Source organism: Coregonus clupeaformis, chromosome 24, assembly GCF_020615455.1.
Source record: "Coregonus clupeaformis isolate EN_2021a chromosome 24, ASM2061545v1, whole genome shotgun sequence".
In the NCBI taxonomy this organism is placed as follows: Eukaryota; Metazoa; Chordata; class Actinopteri; order Salmoniformes; family Salmonidae; genus Coregonus; species Coregonus clupeaformis.
The window spans coordinates 56,366,495-56,380,950 of NC_059215.1; the positions used below are offsets into that span (position 1 = coordinate 56,366,495).

Here is a 14,456-nt window from a genome sequence, read left to right on the forward strand (position 1 = left end):
GGTTTGGGATGAGTTGGACCGCAGAGTGAAGGAAAAGCAGCCAACAAGTGCTCAGCATATGTGGGAACTCCTTCAAGACTGTTGGAAAAGCATTCCTCATGAAGCTAGTTGAGAGAATGCCAAGAGTGTGCAAAGCTGTCGTCAAGGCAAAGGGTGGCTACTTTGAAGAATCTCAAATATAAAATATATTTTAATTTGTTTAACATTTTGGGTTACTACATGATTCCATATGTGTTATTTCATAGTTTTGACATCTTCAGTATTATTCTACAATGTAGAAAATAGTAAAAAATAAAGAACCCTTGAATGAGTTGGTGTGTCCAAACTTTTGACTGGTACTGTACATCACAGAAGACTGAACTATAACAAAACTGTTTCACAAAGAAACTGGATTTTCAGCAGTTTTTTTGAAATAATGTTTATTAATTATGAAATTATGAAAAATATGACTAACATTCCACCCATGTGGCCACTACATTTTACATTTACATTTTAGTCATTTTAGCAGACGCTCTTATCCAGAGCGACTTACAGTTAGTGAGTGCATACATTTTCATACTGGCTAGGTAATTTAACTGCAGGAAAGGGCTACAGGTTCTAGGTTGAACCCTTTGCCTTACAAAGAGCCCCTGTCTTCCAAAAAGGGTTCTTCAGATCAAAACGGTTCTTAGTAGAACCCTATACCTCCGCAAATAACCCGTTTGGAACCCTTTTTTCTAAGAGTTCAATAATATGCAAACAATGTGTGAGCTTAGCTATTATCTGCTTCAGATGTACAATGACAAGGGGCGCATTGCACATGCCCATTAGGCCAGTAATGCCATCATACTGGCTAGATTGGTGATGCATGCCATGGTGATAAGCTGCAAAATGGGTTCACATGGTGATATGCTGAGAAAGAGTGACAATCAAATAGAATAGATTGGAGAGCTCACAACTGGACAAAAAGGTCATGTTCATTTGAGAAAGCAACACAGAAACACAGACAAATTAGAGACAGATACCTTTCACCCCCTTTTTATTGCAGAATTGTGATCTGCGATTAATTAACATTGACATTAAGGTTGGGCAACAATTTAGGCAACAGGGATCTTGATCCAGGAGGGGATTGAATGTCTCTAGCCTGGGTACCAAACTTTCGGCAATCTCAATGTTCAATACGCAGCTGGATTTACAGTGCCTTCCGAAAGTATTCATACCCCTTAACTTATTAGACATTTTGTTGTGTTCCAGCCTGAATTCAAAATTGATTAAATATATATGTTTTCTTACCCATATACACACATCACCCCATAATGACAAAGTGAAAACATATCTTTAGGAAAAAAGTATGTTTTATTGAAAAAGAAATACAGAAATATTGAATTTACTTAACTATTCACACCCCTGAGTCAATACATGTTAGAATCACCTTTGGCAGGGATTACAGCTGTGAGTCTTTCTGGGTAAGTCGCGTAAGAGCGTTCCACACCTGGATTGTGCAACATTTGCCCATTATTATTTTAAAAATTCTTCAAGCTCTGTCAAATTGGTTGTTGATCATTGCTAGACAACCATTTTCAGGTCTTGCTATAGATTTTGAAGCTGATTTAAGTCAAAACTGCAACTCACTGTCTTCTTGGTAAGCAACTCCAGTGTAGATTTGGCCTTGTGTTTTAGGTTATTGTCCTGCTGAAAGGTAAATTCTTCTCCCAGTGTCTGGTGGAAAGCAGACTGAACCAAGTATTCCTCTAGGATTTTGCCAGTGCTTAGTTGAATCTTGCATCTGCTACAAGACCATGGTGCTTGCCTACGGAGCTGTGAGGGGAACGACACCTCCGTACCTTCAGGCTCTGATCAGTCCCTACACCCAAACGAGGGCATTGCGTTCATCCACCTCTGGCCTGCTGGCCCCCCTACCTCTGCGGAAGCACAGTTCTCGCTCAGCCCAGTCAAAACTGTTCGCTGATCTGGCACCCCAATGGTGGAACAAGCTCCCTCACGACGCCAGGACAGCGGAGTCACTCACCACCTTCCGGAGACACTTGAAACCCCACCTCTTTAAGGAATACCTGGGATAGGATAAAGTAATCCTCCTACCCCCTCTTACCCCACCCCAAAGAAAGGAAAAAAAAAAAAAACATATTGTAAAGTGGTTATCCCACTGGCTATAAGGTGAATGCACCAATTTGTAAGTCGCTCTGGATAAGAGCGTCTGCTAAATGACGTTAATGTAAATGTAAATGTAAATGTAGCTCCATTCCGTAAAAAAATGTATCCTGAAGAACTCCCTAGTCCTTAACGATTACAAGCAAACCCATAACATGATGCTGCCACCACTATGCTTGAAAATATGGAGAGTGGTACTCAGTAATGTGTTGTATTGGAGTAGCCCCAAAAACATTTTTTGCACTATACCTTTAGTGCCTTGTTGCAAACAGGATATTTGTATTCTGTACTGGCTTCCTTCTTTTCACTCTGACTAACTACAATGTTTTTGATCCATCCTCAGTTTTTTCCTATCACAGCCATTAAACTCAGTAACTGTTTTTTTACCCCCATTTCGTGATATCCAATTGGTAGTTACGGTTTTTTCTCATTGCTGCAACTCCCTAACGGACTCGGGAGAGGCGAAGGTCGAGAGACATGCATCTTCCAAAACATGACCTGCCAAGCCGCGCTGCTTCTTAACACACTGATCGCTTAACCTGGAAGCCAGCCACACCAATGTGTTGGAGGAAACATCGTCCAACTGACGACCGGAGTCATCTTGCAGACACCCTGCCCGTCATAAGGCGTTGTTAGAGCACGATGAGCCAAGGAAATCCCCCCGGCCAAACCCTCCCCTAACCCGGACTATGCTGGGCCAATTGTGAGCCGTCCCATGGGACTTCCGGTCCAAAGTGTAATTAATAACTTCACCATGCTCAAAGGGATATTCAATGTCTGCTTTTTGTGTTTTTACCCATCTACCAATAGGTGCCCTTCTTTGCGAGGCATTGGAAAACCTCCCTGGTCTTTGTGGTTGAATCTGTGTTTGAAATTCACTGCTCGACTGAGGGACCTTACAGATAATTGTATGTGTGGGGTACAGAGATGAGGTAGTCATTCAAAAATCATGTTAAACACTATTATTGCACACAGACTGAGTCCATGCAAGTTATTATGGGACATTTAGGCTTTCCATGACAAAGGGGTTAAATACTTATTGACTGAAGACATTTCAGCTTTTAATTTTTAATTTAATTTGTAAACATTTCTAAAAACATAATTCCACTTTGACGTTATGTGGTATTGTGTGTAAGCCAGTGACAAACAAATCTCAATTTAATCCATTTTAAATTCAGGCTGTAACACAACAAAATGTGGAATAAGTAAAGGTGTGTGAATACTTTCTGAAGTATGCAGACAGGCTTTCACAGTGATCTATATCTGAGGACAGAGAAAGAAAGAAATAGGCTCCGTATTATTACAGTCTTCATAGTTTTCCTCTCTAGGGATTAGATCTGGATAATCGTTTCATAATGTAAGTCCAGAGCGTCTGCTAAATGACTAAAATGTAAAATGTAATAATGTCCTCCCACAAAATGACCTGCCCTATCTTACTAGTTCACCTACTCTCTCCCTTTTCTGACAGCTGGATCAGTAAATAATTTCACCCTCTTCCATTGCTGTTATCTACAAATGCTCATTAGCCTACACACAGTGGCCTGCTGTAGCCCGCTTCCTAGCTATTAATAATGCATAGTTTTGTAACATTTTCAAAATGTATTTACTTGGAGCGACTGGCAAGCAACCCTATAAACCTACTGTACCACTAAATCAACATCCGTTTTCCCCTGATGTTTATTATTGTTCTGGTCACAACTCTGGGGTGAGGAGATGAGGGCTGGTAACTAGCCACTGTACTGAAACACACATTAGGGTTATGTGTGGCTGGGTCATTAACATTGTGTGAGTTTTCTTCCCCCTTCCATAAATCGACGGTATATATTTAACCCCTCTTGGCCCCATCTCCACAGTTTATTTCAGTTATTTATTAAAATGGGTAAATCCACAAAATATTAGGGGATGGGGGTGTACTGTACAATATGTGGGGAGAGAGGGCAAATATGTATTCATGTTTCATAATTAATCAGAAATGTCATCATACTCTTTTCATACATGATTGAAATGTGCTTAGTGGGTAAGAGCGTTGTGCCAGTAACCGAAAGGTCGCTGGTTCTAATCCCCAAGCCAACTAGGTGAAAAATCTGTCTGTGCCCTTAAGCAAGGCACTTAACCCTAATTGCTCATGTAAGTCGCTCTGGATAAGAGCGTCTGCTAAATGACTAAAATGTAAATGTAAAATGTACCTGTTTACCTCCAATATCGTATTTTCTTCCCCCTAGTGTCATGTGCTGAATACATCTCTTCAGGGGTTATGGGGTTAGTCTCCCCTGAGACAACATATAGAACTATGTGAACTCCTGTGTCTCTATTCTCTGTAGGATCCTCCTCATCTACACTAGCCTCCATGGACCAGTCAGTTATTGATTAATATGAGTTAATCTCCAACACACAGCTCATCCTGCTTGGAAGGCTTTACCTCTTGTTTTTCATTGTGTTTCACTACAAGGCAATGTGATTATGGCCTTCTTATAGGATCTGTATAAGGATCTGTATTAGTGAAGCGGTCAAAATACCATATTGCAGTGGAGGGGTTTGTTGGCCAACGCTGCTGGAGAGTGAGGCTGTTTTCCTATGGATGGATGGACGTTCAATATAAACCTCCATTCAAATGTTGCATTAACAATGTTGCCAAAAAACATTGTATGAAAATGATTCTAGAGTATGAAGTAAATAAGTTAATTAAAGCTATAAAGTGAATTAATGCCTCCCTGGTTTTGATGGTACTGACTGGCCATCATCTGTCTCCAGCTGCAGTTCCGGAGCCAGCCAGCAGAGGGTGGAAGGAGGTGCTGTCAACTAGCTACAGCAGCTCCACCAGTGGCAACTGGAGCTGGGACACCAGCGACCAATCAGTGCCCTCCACACCGTCCCCGCCTCTCTCCAACGATGCCAGCAAGAGCTTCCTGCTCTCCTCCCAGGGTGATAATGTCATCGACGACGTCAAAGAGAGCACGCACTTCTTGTTTGAGGACCCCATACCCCGGAAGCGGAAGGTACAACCGGGGGTCAGGGGTTTAGGATGAGGCTTCATCCTAATGCTACTGAACATCCTTCTATACTTATGTCCAAGGAGTTCATAGATCACAGCTATTTGATTTATCCAGTCCAGTTACTTGTTTCTTGTGATCCTTCAGATGAGAACAGTATTTGTAGCCACAAACAACCCTAAGCTGCGACCCATTAGAAATTGGCCATGGGCCAAAAGTGGCTCCCATCAATTTAGGAATCGCTGCCCTAGAGTGTCGTTTTGCTAATTCAAGGGGGCCTCTGAAACCCCTCTGGAAAATTATCTCAAAACACAGTGCTAATGTAATTTAGGATCTTATGACACTGACTTGGCCCTGAGACAACAAGGTCTGTCAACCTATACGCCTCTGAGCGTGATGGAGTGTGTTCTCGCTCTCTCTTTCCTCTCTCTCTTTTTTTCTTCCCCTGTCTTTTCATACAGTGGAAACCTTCCAAGACATAAATGTGGTTTCATTATCAAGAAGAGCCATAAGCCCCCTCACTCATCTCCAAGAGGAAGAGGTGGGAGTTAGGACGGGGAGGAAGGAGGAGGTGTGTAAAAAGAGAGTTTGGAGGGGGAGGAGAGTTTGTAAAAACAGATTAGGGATGAGGAAGGAGTAAAATTAGTTTTGGGATGTGGGAGGAGAGGGGAGTGAAGAGAGAGTTTGTAAGGTGAAGTAGGAGAGGAGTAAAGGGGGGGAGTGTGAGGCTTCATCTGCAGCAAGCTGAGAGGGAGAGAAGAATATCTCAGAGACTGGAGGGGGCTCAGATATGAGTGTGTAGGTCCAACTCACTGGCCTGTAGGCCTATCCCAGAGGTAACAGAGACCATGTCGGCTGGAACACATAAGATCATACAGCATGCAGCAGGCCAGGCTATAGAAAGACAATATCCTGAAAGGAAATGAAGAAAAAGTGATAGTGAATGAAAATATTCTAGATTGGACTACACTCACTGACTAGCTTCACCAGAATATGACAAACACAATGTAGCATTCCCATCACTAAGCACTTGAACTGAATTATGATTAAGCTGTGTTACAGTACCAAAAGACTGTGCTCTATTAGTCAAGTCATCCATCAAATATAATGTATTTTCATGTTTCAAGTCCATTCTTCAGCCAAACCTCGCTTGTTAAGATGTGACATAACATTAGACAATGCTAGACACACAGTAAATATTAAATCAACAGTATGCAAAGCCTTGGGAGGCCATCTCAATAAGGCTTGCACTGACATGCATGCAATAGATAAAGTAATTACAGTTTGGATGACTTGTATATAAACCTGCCCTGGGCAAACCTAACAGGCAGTTAGTTTACTGTGGTGGTTCAGTGTAGTAGGCCAAGACCAGAGGCCTAGCTAAGTCCTGAATGGCAGGCAGCAGTAAGTCTGGGTATACAGTAGAGTAGCTGCAGTGTATCTGACTGTGTAGAGTAGTGTACTATAAGAGGCTTAGGAACTGTGTTAATCACCCGAGTATTGCTGTAATAATGTTAAGATGGAAGAAAAACACTTTGGGCATTATTTGTGATTGTTTGTTGAGACGCTGCAGATTTACCTTTGGGTGTGTTTCATACAGTATGTTTCACAGTGCATGTGATGTCTTCACTGCAAAGAATAAGGGATTGCATAAGAATATAGACTGTTAAAAGGGTTAAATTGATCAGCCGCTGATAAACCTGTTCTATAGTTTGTATTTTAAAGTCGCTCTTTCTCCCCTCCCTCTTTCCCTCCCTTTCTGGAAGCTGTTGATAGGTAGAGAGCCAACGCCCACTAACCTGTCATTAGTACTGATGCAGGTCCCAACACATCTCTCCCTCCACTGCCTACCTCTGAGATCTGCACGCTGCCTGGGAAAATAAGTCTGAAAAAACATAGCTCTGTCTATGTTTTTAGATTCTGCAGTCTAAAAAATGCTTGGTTAAAAACATCCCAATTTTGGTAAATATTGGACAGAACACGTTGGGTTATTTTGACCCAGCCAGTTGGGTCACAAACAACCCATTGTTTTCTTTAAGTTGGGTTGTTGATACTGGGTTATTGAGCTATGATACACTGGGAGACTGGAGGTGTGGCTTAGTAGGTGCGGGCTTTCCGATAGTTATTTTTGGTGACCCGTGAGAGCAAATGTCATTCCGGTTAATCTGTTCTGTTGTGTTGTCAACACTTGTGATGGTTGAGCACTGACACTTTTGTAGCTTTAATAAGGTTTACACAAGCGTATGAGTTCCTTAAGTGCCTATGCATATCCCAATGTTGGTATAGTTACCAGTTTGTTATATTTAAATAATGTTATAAATGTTAGATTAAAATATGTAATGTGCAAAAATAGTGAAGGAAAATTGAAATTTGCAGTGTACAAACTTAACATGAATGAAATGTACTGTCATGGGTGGGAAAAAAAAGCCATCTGAAAGCCACACTGCCAATACGACATGCCTTTGGATTACCCAAACATGGGTTAATTTAACCTTCAGTTGTGTTTTTATTCAATTTCATGTTGGGTTGACCCAGCAGATGGGTATTTTTTTATGAAATCCATAGGTTCTTTTCAGGAGGTGTGGTCTATTGGGGAAGTAGCTTTCAGATTGGCACACCCCTACTAAGCCATGCCTCCAGTCTTCCGATCTGACTGAGTGGATCATAGCTCAATAACCCAACTAAGTGACCCAACTGGCTGGTTAAAAAATAACCCAATTTGTGTTCTGTCCACTATTGCTGGTTTTTAAACCAGCATGTGAGGAAAAAAACGTATTTTCTTCTAGATTTGAGGAGGATAACAGCTTTCTAAATAATAGCCTTTTGTTGTTGAGAGGTTGAACGTCAGTGTGTGTGCGCGCGCATGTCAGTAGTGCCAGGACAACAACCTCTCACTCAACGTGATCAATACAAAGGAGATGATCGTGGAATACAGGAAAAGGAGGGCCGAGCACGCCCCCATTCTCATTGTGGTCCTCTGTAGCTCAGCTGGTAGAGCACGGCGCTTGTAACGCCAAGGTAGTGGGTTCGATCCCCGGGACCACCCATACACAAAAATGTATGCACGCATGACTGTAAGTCGCTTTGGATAAAAGCGTCTGCTAAATGGCATATTATTATTATTATCTACAGGGCTGTAGTGGAGCAGGTTGAGAGCTTCAAGTTCCTTGGTGTCCACATCACCAACAAACTATCATGGGCCAAACACACCAAGACAGTCATGAAGAGAGCACGACAACGCCTATTCCCCCTCAGGAGACTGAAAAGATTTGGCATGGGTCCTCAGATCCTCAAAAAGTTATACAGCTGCACAATCGAGAGCATCCTGACTGGTTGCATCACCGCCTGGTATGGCAACTGCTAGGCCTCCGACCGCAAGGCGCTACAGAGGGTAGTGCGTACGGCCCAGTACATCACTGGGACCAACCTTCCTGCCATCCAGGACCTCTATACCAGGCGGTGTCAAAGCTGGGACCGAGAGAATGGAAAACAGCTTCTATCTCAAGGCCATCAGACTGTTAAATAGCCATCACTAGCACATTAGAGGCTGCTGCTGCCTATTGAAATCACTGGCCACTTTAAGAAATGGAACCCTAGCCACATTAATAATGTTTACATATCTTGCACTACTCATCTCATATGTATATACTGTATTCTATACTATTCTACTGTATCTTAGTCCATGCCGCTCTGTCATTGCTTGTCCATATTTGTACAGTTGAAGTCGGAAGTTTACATACACTTAGGTTGGAGTCATTAAAACTCATTTTTCAACCACTCCACAAATTTCTTGTTAACAAACTATAGTTTTGGCAAGTCGGTTAGGACATCTACTTTGTGCATGACACAAGTAATTTTTCCAACAATTGTTTACAGATTATTTCACTTATAATTCACAGTATCACAATTCCAGTGGGTCAGAAGTTTACATACACTAAGCTGACTGTGCCTTTAAACAGCTTGGAAAATTCCAGAAAATGATATCATGGCTTTAGAAGCTTCTGATAGGCTAATTGACAATAATTTGAGTCAATTGGAGGTGTACCTGTGGATGTATTTTAAGGCCTACCTTCAAACTCAGTGCCTCTTTGCTTGACATCATGGGAAAATTAAAAGAAATCAGCCAAGACCTCAGAAAAACAATTGTAGACCTCCACAAGTCTGGTTCATCCTTGGGAGCAATTTCCAAATGCCTGAAGGTACCACGTTCATCTGTACAAACAATAGTACGCAAGTATAAACACCATGGGACCACGCAGCCATCATACCGCTCAGGAAGGAGACGCGTTCTGTCTACTAGATATGAACGTACTTTGGTGCGAAAAGTGCAAATCAATCACAGAACAACAGCAAAGGACCTTGTGAAGATGCTGGAGGAAAACGGTACAAAAGTATCTATATCCACAGTAAAAAGAGTCCTATATCGACATAAACTGAAAGGTTGCTCAGCAAGGAAGAAGCCACTGCTCCAAAACTGCCATAAAAAAGCCAGACTACGGTTTGCAACTGCATATGGGGACAAAGATCGTACTTTTTGGAGAAATGTCCTCTGGTCTGATGAAACAAAAATATAACTGTTTGGCCATAAACTTAACCATTGTTAAGTTTGGAGGAAAAAGGGGGTATCTTGCAAGCCGAAGAACATCATCCCAACCGTGAAGCACGGGGGTGGCAGCATCATGCTGTGGGGGTGCTTTGCTGCAGGAGGGTCTGGTGCACTTCACAAAATAGATGGCATCATGAGGAAGGAAAAATATGTGGATATATTGAAGCAACATCTCAAGACATCAGTCAGGAAGTTAGAGCTTGGTCGCAAATGGGTCTTCCAAATGGACAATGACCCCAAGCATACTTCAAAAGTTGTGGCAAAATGGCTTAATGACAACAAAGTCAAGGTATTGGAGTGGCCATCACAAAGCCCTGACCTCAATCCTATAGAACATTTGTGGGCAGAACTGAAAAAGCGTGTGCGAGCAAGGAGGCCTACAAACCTGACTCAATTACACCAGCTCTGTCAGGAGGAATGGGCCAAAATTTACCCAACTTATTGTGGGAAGCTTGTGGAAGGCTACCTGAAATGTTTAACCCAAGTTAAACAATTTAAAGGCAATGCTACCAAATACTAATTGAGTGTATGTAAACGTCTGACCCTCTGGGAAAGCGGTGAAGGTAGAATTCTCGGATGATGTTGGGATCTAGAATGTCGTCCACCGGGACCCAGCACTGCTCCTCTGGACCGTACCCCTCCCTGTCCACCAGGTACAGTGATCTGACGGCATAGGCGGGGCTCCACTCGATGTCCAAGGGAGGCGAAGGGGTGTTGTGGGGGACGGCATCAGCAAGGGGACCAGGAACCACCGGCCTGAGGAGGGAAACATGAAATGATGGTGAGATCCGATAGTTAGTGGGGAGTTGTAATCTTTAAATTACCTCATTGACCCTCCGGAGGAGTTTGAACGGCCCCACAAACTGGGGATCAGCTTCTTACAGGGCAGGCGGAGCGGAAGGTTCCTGGTGGAGAGCCAGACACGATCACCAGGATGGAACACTGGAGCCTCACTGCGGTGGCGATCCGCCTGCTCTTTCTGATGGCAGACGGCGTGCTGGAGTCTCACGTGGGCATCGTTCCAAACCTCTTCTGCGCGTCTGAACCACTCGTCCACCGCAGGAGTTTCGGTCTGGCTCGGAGTCCATGGAGCCAGGGCCGGCTGATAACCCAGAACACACTGGAAGGGAGTCAGCCCGGTGGAGGAGTGTTGCAAATGATTCCGGGCCCACTCCCTCTGCTGGTCCTGGCAGTGACTCCTCAGGAACCTCCCCAGCTCCTGGTTCATCCTCTCCACCTGCCCATTAGATTGAGACCGGTACCCGGAGGTGAGGCTGACCGTGACCCCCAGCTTCTCCATGAAAGCCTTCCATACATGTGATGTTAATTGGGGGCCACGATCGGAGACGATATCCTCCGGAAGGCCATAGTTCCGGAAGACCTGCTGGAACAGTGTCTCAGCGACCTGCGAACGGTAGGGAGACCAGAGAGAGGGATGAAACGGCATGATTTTGAGAATCTGTCCACAACAACCAAAATGGTGGTGAAACCATCAGAGGAGGGGAGATTAGTGACAAAATCAATGGACAGATGGGAAGGAGTTTTCCTGCTGGAGCGTGCCGGGGAGATTTTGATTGAGTACATACTGAACATGAGTTGACATTGTGTGCAACGTCATGCGCCAAAGTGGGCCATCAGTATTTCTCAGAAAGGAATTGAGTGGTGCTGGTGATACTTGGGTGTCCAGCAGCGAGGGATATGTGTGCCCAGGTCAGCAACCAATCTCTGACCCCCGTGGGGACATGGATGCGCTCCGGAGGGCAGGTGGCAGGAGCGGGTTCCCTCTCCAGAGCCTGGCGGATGCCCACATCTACGTCCCAAAATACGGGGCCAATGATACGGGAGGACTGATTGATGGGCTGGCGGACACTCACAGGGCCCTCCACCGACGTGGAACCACAGGGTGCGGGAAAGCAGGTCCTCCGACATCCTGGTCCCAGGCGGTAATCCTCCTCTGACCAGGAGATGGTGGGATTATGGAGTTGGAGCCATGGGAGGCCAAGGATGACTTTGTGCACCAGTGCGGAGCTGATGAGGAAGGAAATATTTTCCTGGTGCTTGGGTCTCACGGTGAGGGTGAGTGGAGCTGTGACGTGCATAATAGTGCCGGATCCCAATGGTCGCGTATCCAATGCTTGGACCAGAAACGGAAAGGAGAGCGGGTATGAGGTGATTTGCAGGGAGGAGGCAAGGGCCTGGTCAATAAAATTCCCTGCCACACCGGAATCCACTAGAGCTGTAGAAACAATAGATGAGGGACAGCCAGCTAGTAAAAAAGGTTTGGCGGAAAGTGATGATGGTGTACTCACGCCTAACCCAGGAGACGGATGATCACAGGGCCGTCCCTCTGCTCTTGTGGATTCCGGGTTGGGATGTACCGGACACCTTTGAAGCTGGTGCCCCTCCTGGCCGCAATAGGGACAGAGCAGGAGTGTGACTCCGTCTGGACCTCTTCGCGCAATCCTCTTCTGAATAGGGTGCAGAGCGCCGGTTCATTCCATCCGCTGGATGCTGCCACTGACCGAAAGGTGAGCGCATACTCCGACATGGTCTGGCCATCCTGCCGTAGTTGGAGTAGGCGCTCACCCCCCTCTCTGCCCTCCGGTGGATGGTCGAAGACCGCCCTGAACAGAGCCATGAACCCCTCATAGGAACCCAGCTCCTCCTCTCCTCTCTCCCAGACAGCTGTAGTCCACTCCAACGCCCGTCCGGTCAGCAGGGAAATAACCGTGGCAACCTTGAACCTCTCCGTGGTGGGGGCTCCCATCTGATGAGTGATATAGAGGGAGCACTGGAGTAGGAAGCCACGGCATTTGGAGGGAGACCAGTCATATTTGTCCAGTAGGGACAAATGGGCATCCCTGACCTGGGCAGACTGTTGGATGGGCTAGGGTGCTGGCTAGCTGGGTCGACTTGTGGTGGAGAATCCTCCGCTTGTTGGAGGTGACGCCCCTCGGGAAATGTTGAGACATTGAAGAACGCGGATGACCTCATCCATAGCCGTCCCCAGTTGTGCCAGCTTGTCGTGGTGTTGGCGAAGTAGATGTCCCTGTTCACTGACCATCAGAGAGATGTCCTGATTAACTGCTGCTTCCATTTGGTGAGGCAGTATTCTGTAACGTTGAGGCAGGGAGTCAAGAAGCAGGTGCAGTTAGTGAGTTTAAAATGAACGAACATAGACCGATACAAAACAAGCGAAACGTCTGACAAGGAAACATAACCAATACTGCCTGATAACTGATAACAAAAGAATGCTAGATAAAGGGTAAGTAATCAGGGAGTAATGAAGACCAGGTGTGACTGATGATGAGACGCAAGTGTGCGTAAAGATGTGTTGCCAGGACCGGTGGTTAGTAGACCGTTGAGCGTCGGAGAGGGGGAGCAGGAGTAGACGTGACAGAAGGCTACAGGACTGAAAGTCATCGAATGCAACAATCATAGGTGGTACAGGTACCTCTAAAATTCACTGGAAAGGCACCCAGGGAAATAGTGTTAAAACAACACCCAAAAATGAGTTACTGTAACGCCACAGGTGTTAATTCCCTAACACTGAGAAAGTGTAACAGCATCTCTAATAACACTCTAATAAAGTGTTAATAAATAAAGTGTTAATTTAAGTTGGAATTTGCAACACCCATGGTTTTAGGGACCAAGACTCTTGCGGTATTACATTATCAACACTTTCAAAATAAATTGTTTAACATTATTTTGGTGACTTACATATACAGTACACACTAAAGAAGTGTTAAATGTGACACTGTGGGTGTTAAAATTCTGATCTCAAATTTGCTGTGCAGACTGTAGAGATTATGACCATGTGAATATTAGGGTAACTTTCTTGCCCTTGGCCATCCCATTTTTTTTTTTTTTATGACACTATGCTTCTGTCAATATAGAGCAGAGAGAGAGAGCGGTGTAAAGTTTCACCTGTGTGTGTGTGTGTGTCTTGCTAACCTGTCTTCTCTCAGGTTTCTATGTTCACAGGCCTGCTTGTCTCATAGGCTGTGTAATGGTCTAATGGTCTTGTTTTCTTTTTTACACAGTAGAATACGTGTAGCCTCCCTGTATGTAAGTGGAGCACATCCTCTGCTGAGAGATCTGAACGTTTTTCTCACAGGTTGCAGTGCGCTCACCCCATAACCACAGGGTTGTTGGTTCAAGCCCCACTCTTGCTCTTCCCCCTTGGTTGCTACAATAGCACTGTCTCCACTGTGTTGTGTGTTCTGTTGTGTTTCAGAACTCTATAAAGGTGATGCTCAAGTGCTTGTGGAAGAACTGTGAAAAGGTCCTCAGCACCTCTTCAGGGATCCAGCGACACATCCGCACCGTCCACCTGGGGTAAGGCACCAATCAACTAATCATAGAGCAAGATATAGGTCAACTGCTATAGATATCCAATCACAATAGTTGAATTGGTAATTGTTGTAACCAATCGCTGCATACAGGTCTCCTGGGGACCAATAAGAGAGCAGATATAATACAGTTCACCTTACTCTATTTACTGAAGTATTGTTCAAATATCTACTAACAGCAAGGAGCTAGTATTTTGGAGTATGTGCTACATTGGTAGCTCTGCCTCTCCATGGGCTCTCAGTGTTTGTTATGACTTCTCTATGTCATTAGGTTTGTTACTCTAGTATAGTAGTGGCGCCGGAGAAGATGGCTGCCGTTTTACAGCCCTCTAACCAATTGTACTATTATGTGTTTTTTTT

At 44.6% G+C, this 14,456-nt stretch overlaps 1 protein-coding gene across 2 annotated transcripts in view; it reads left to right on the forward strand.

Annotated features, from left to right (window-relative positions):
• The window catches only part of LOC121538616 (zinc finger protein 704), a 71,013-nt gene that overhangs the window by 46,930 nt on the left and 9,627 nt on the right, over positions 1-14,456 (forward strand). For both annotated transcript variants that reach the window (XM_041846791.2, XM_041846792.2), the window contains 2 exons: positions 4,900-5,144; positions 13,982-14,082. In XM_041846791.2, the coding sequence (XP_041702725.1) occupies positions 4,900-5,144; positions 13,982-14,082 (346 nt within the window). The remainder of the gene's footprint in view (positions 1-4,899; positions 5,145-13,981; positions 14,083-14,456) is intronic.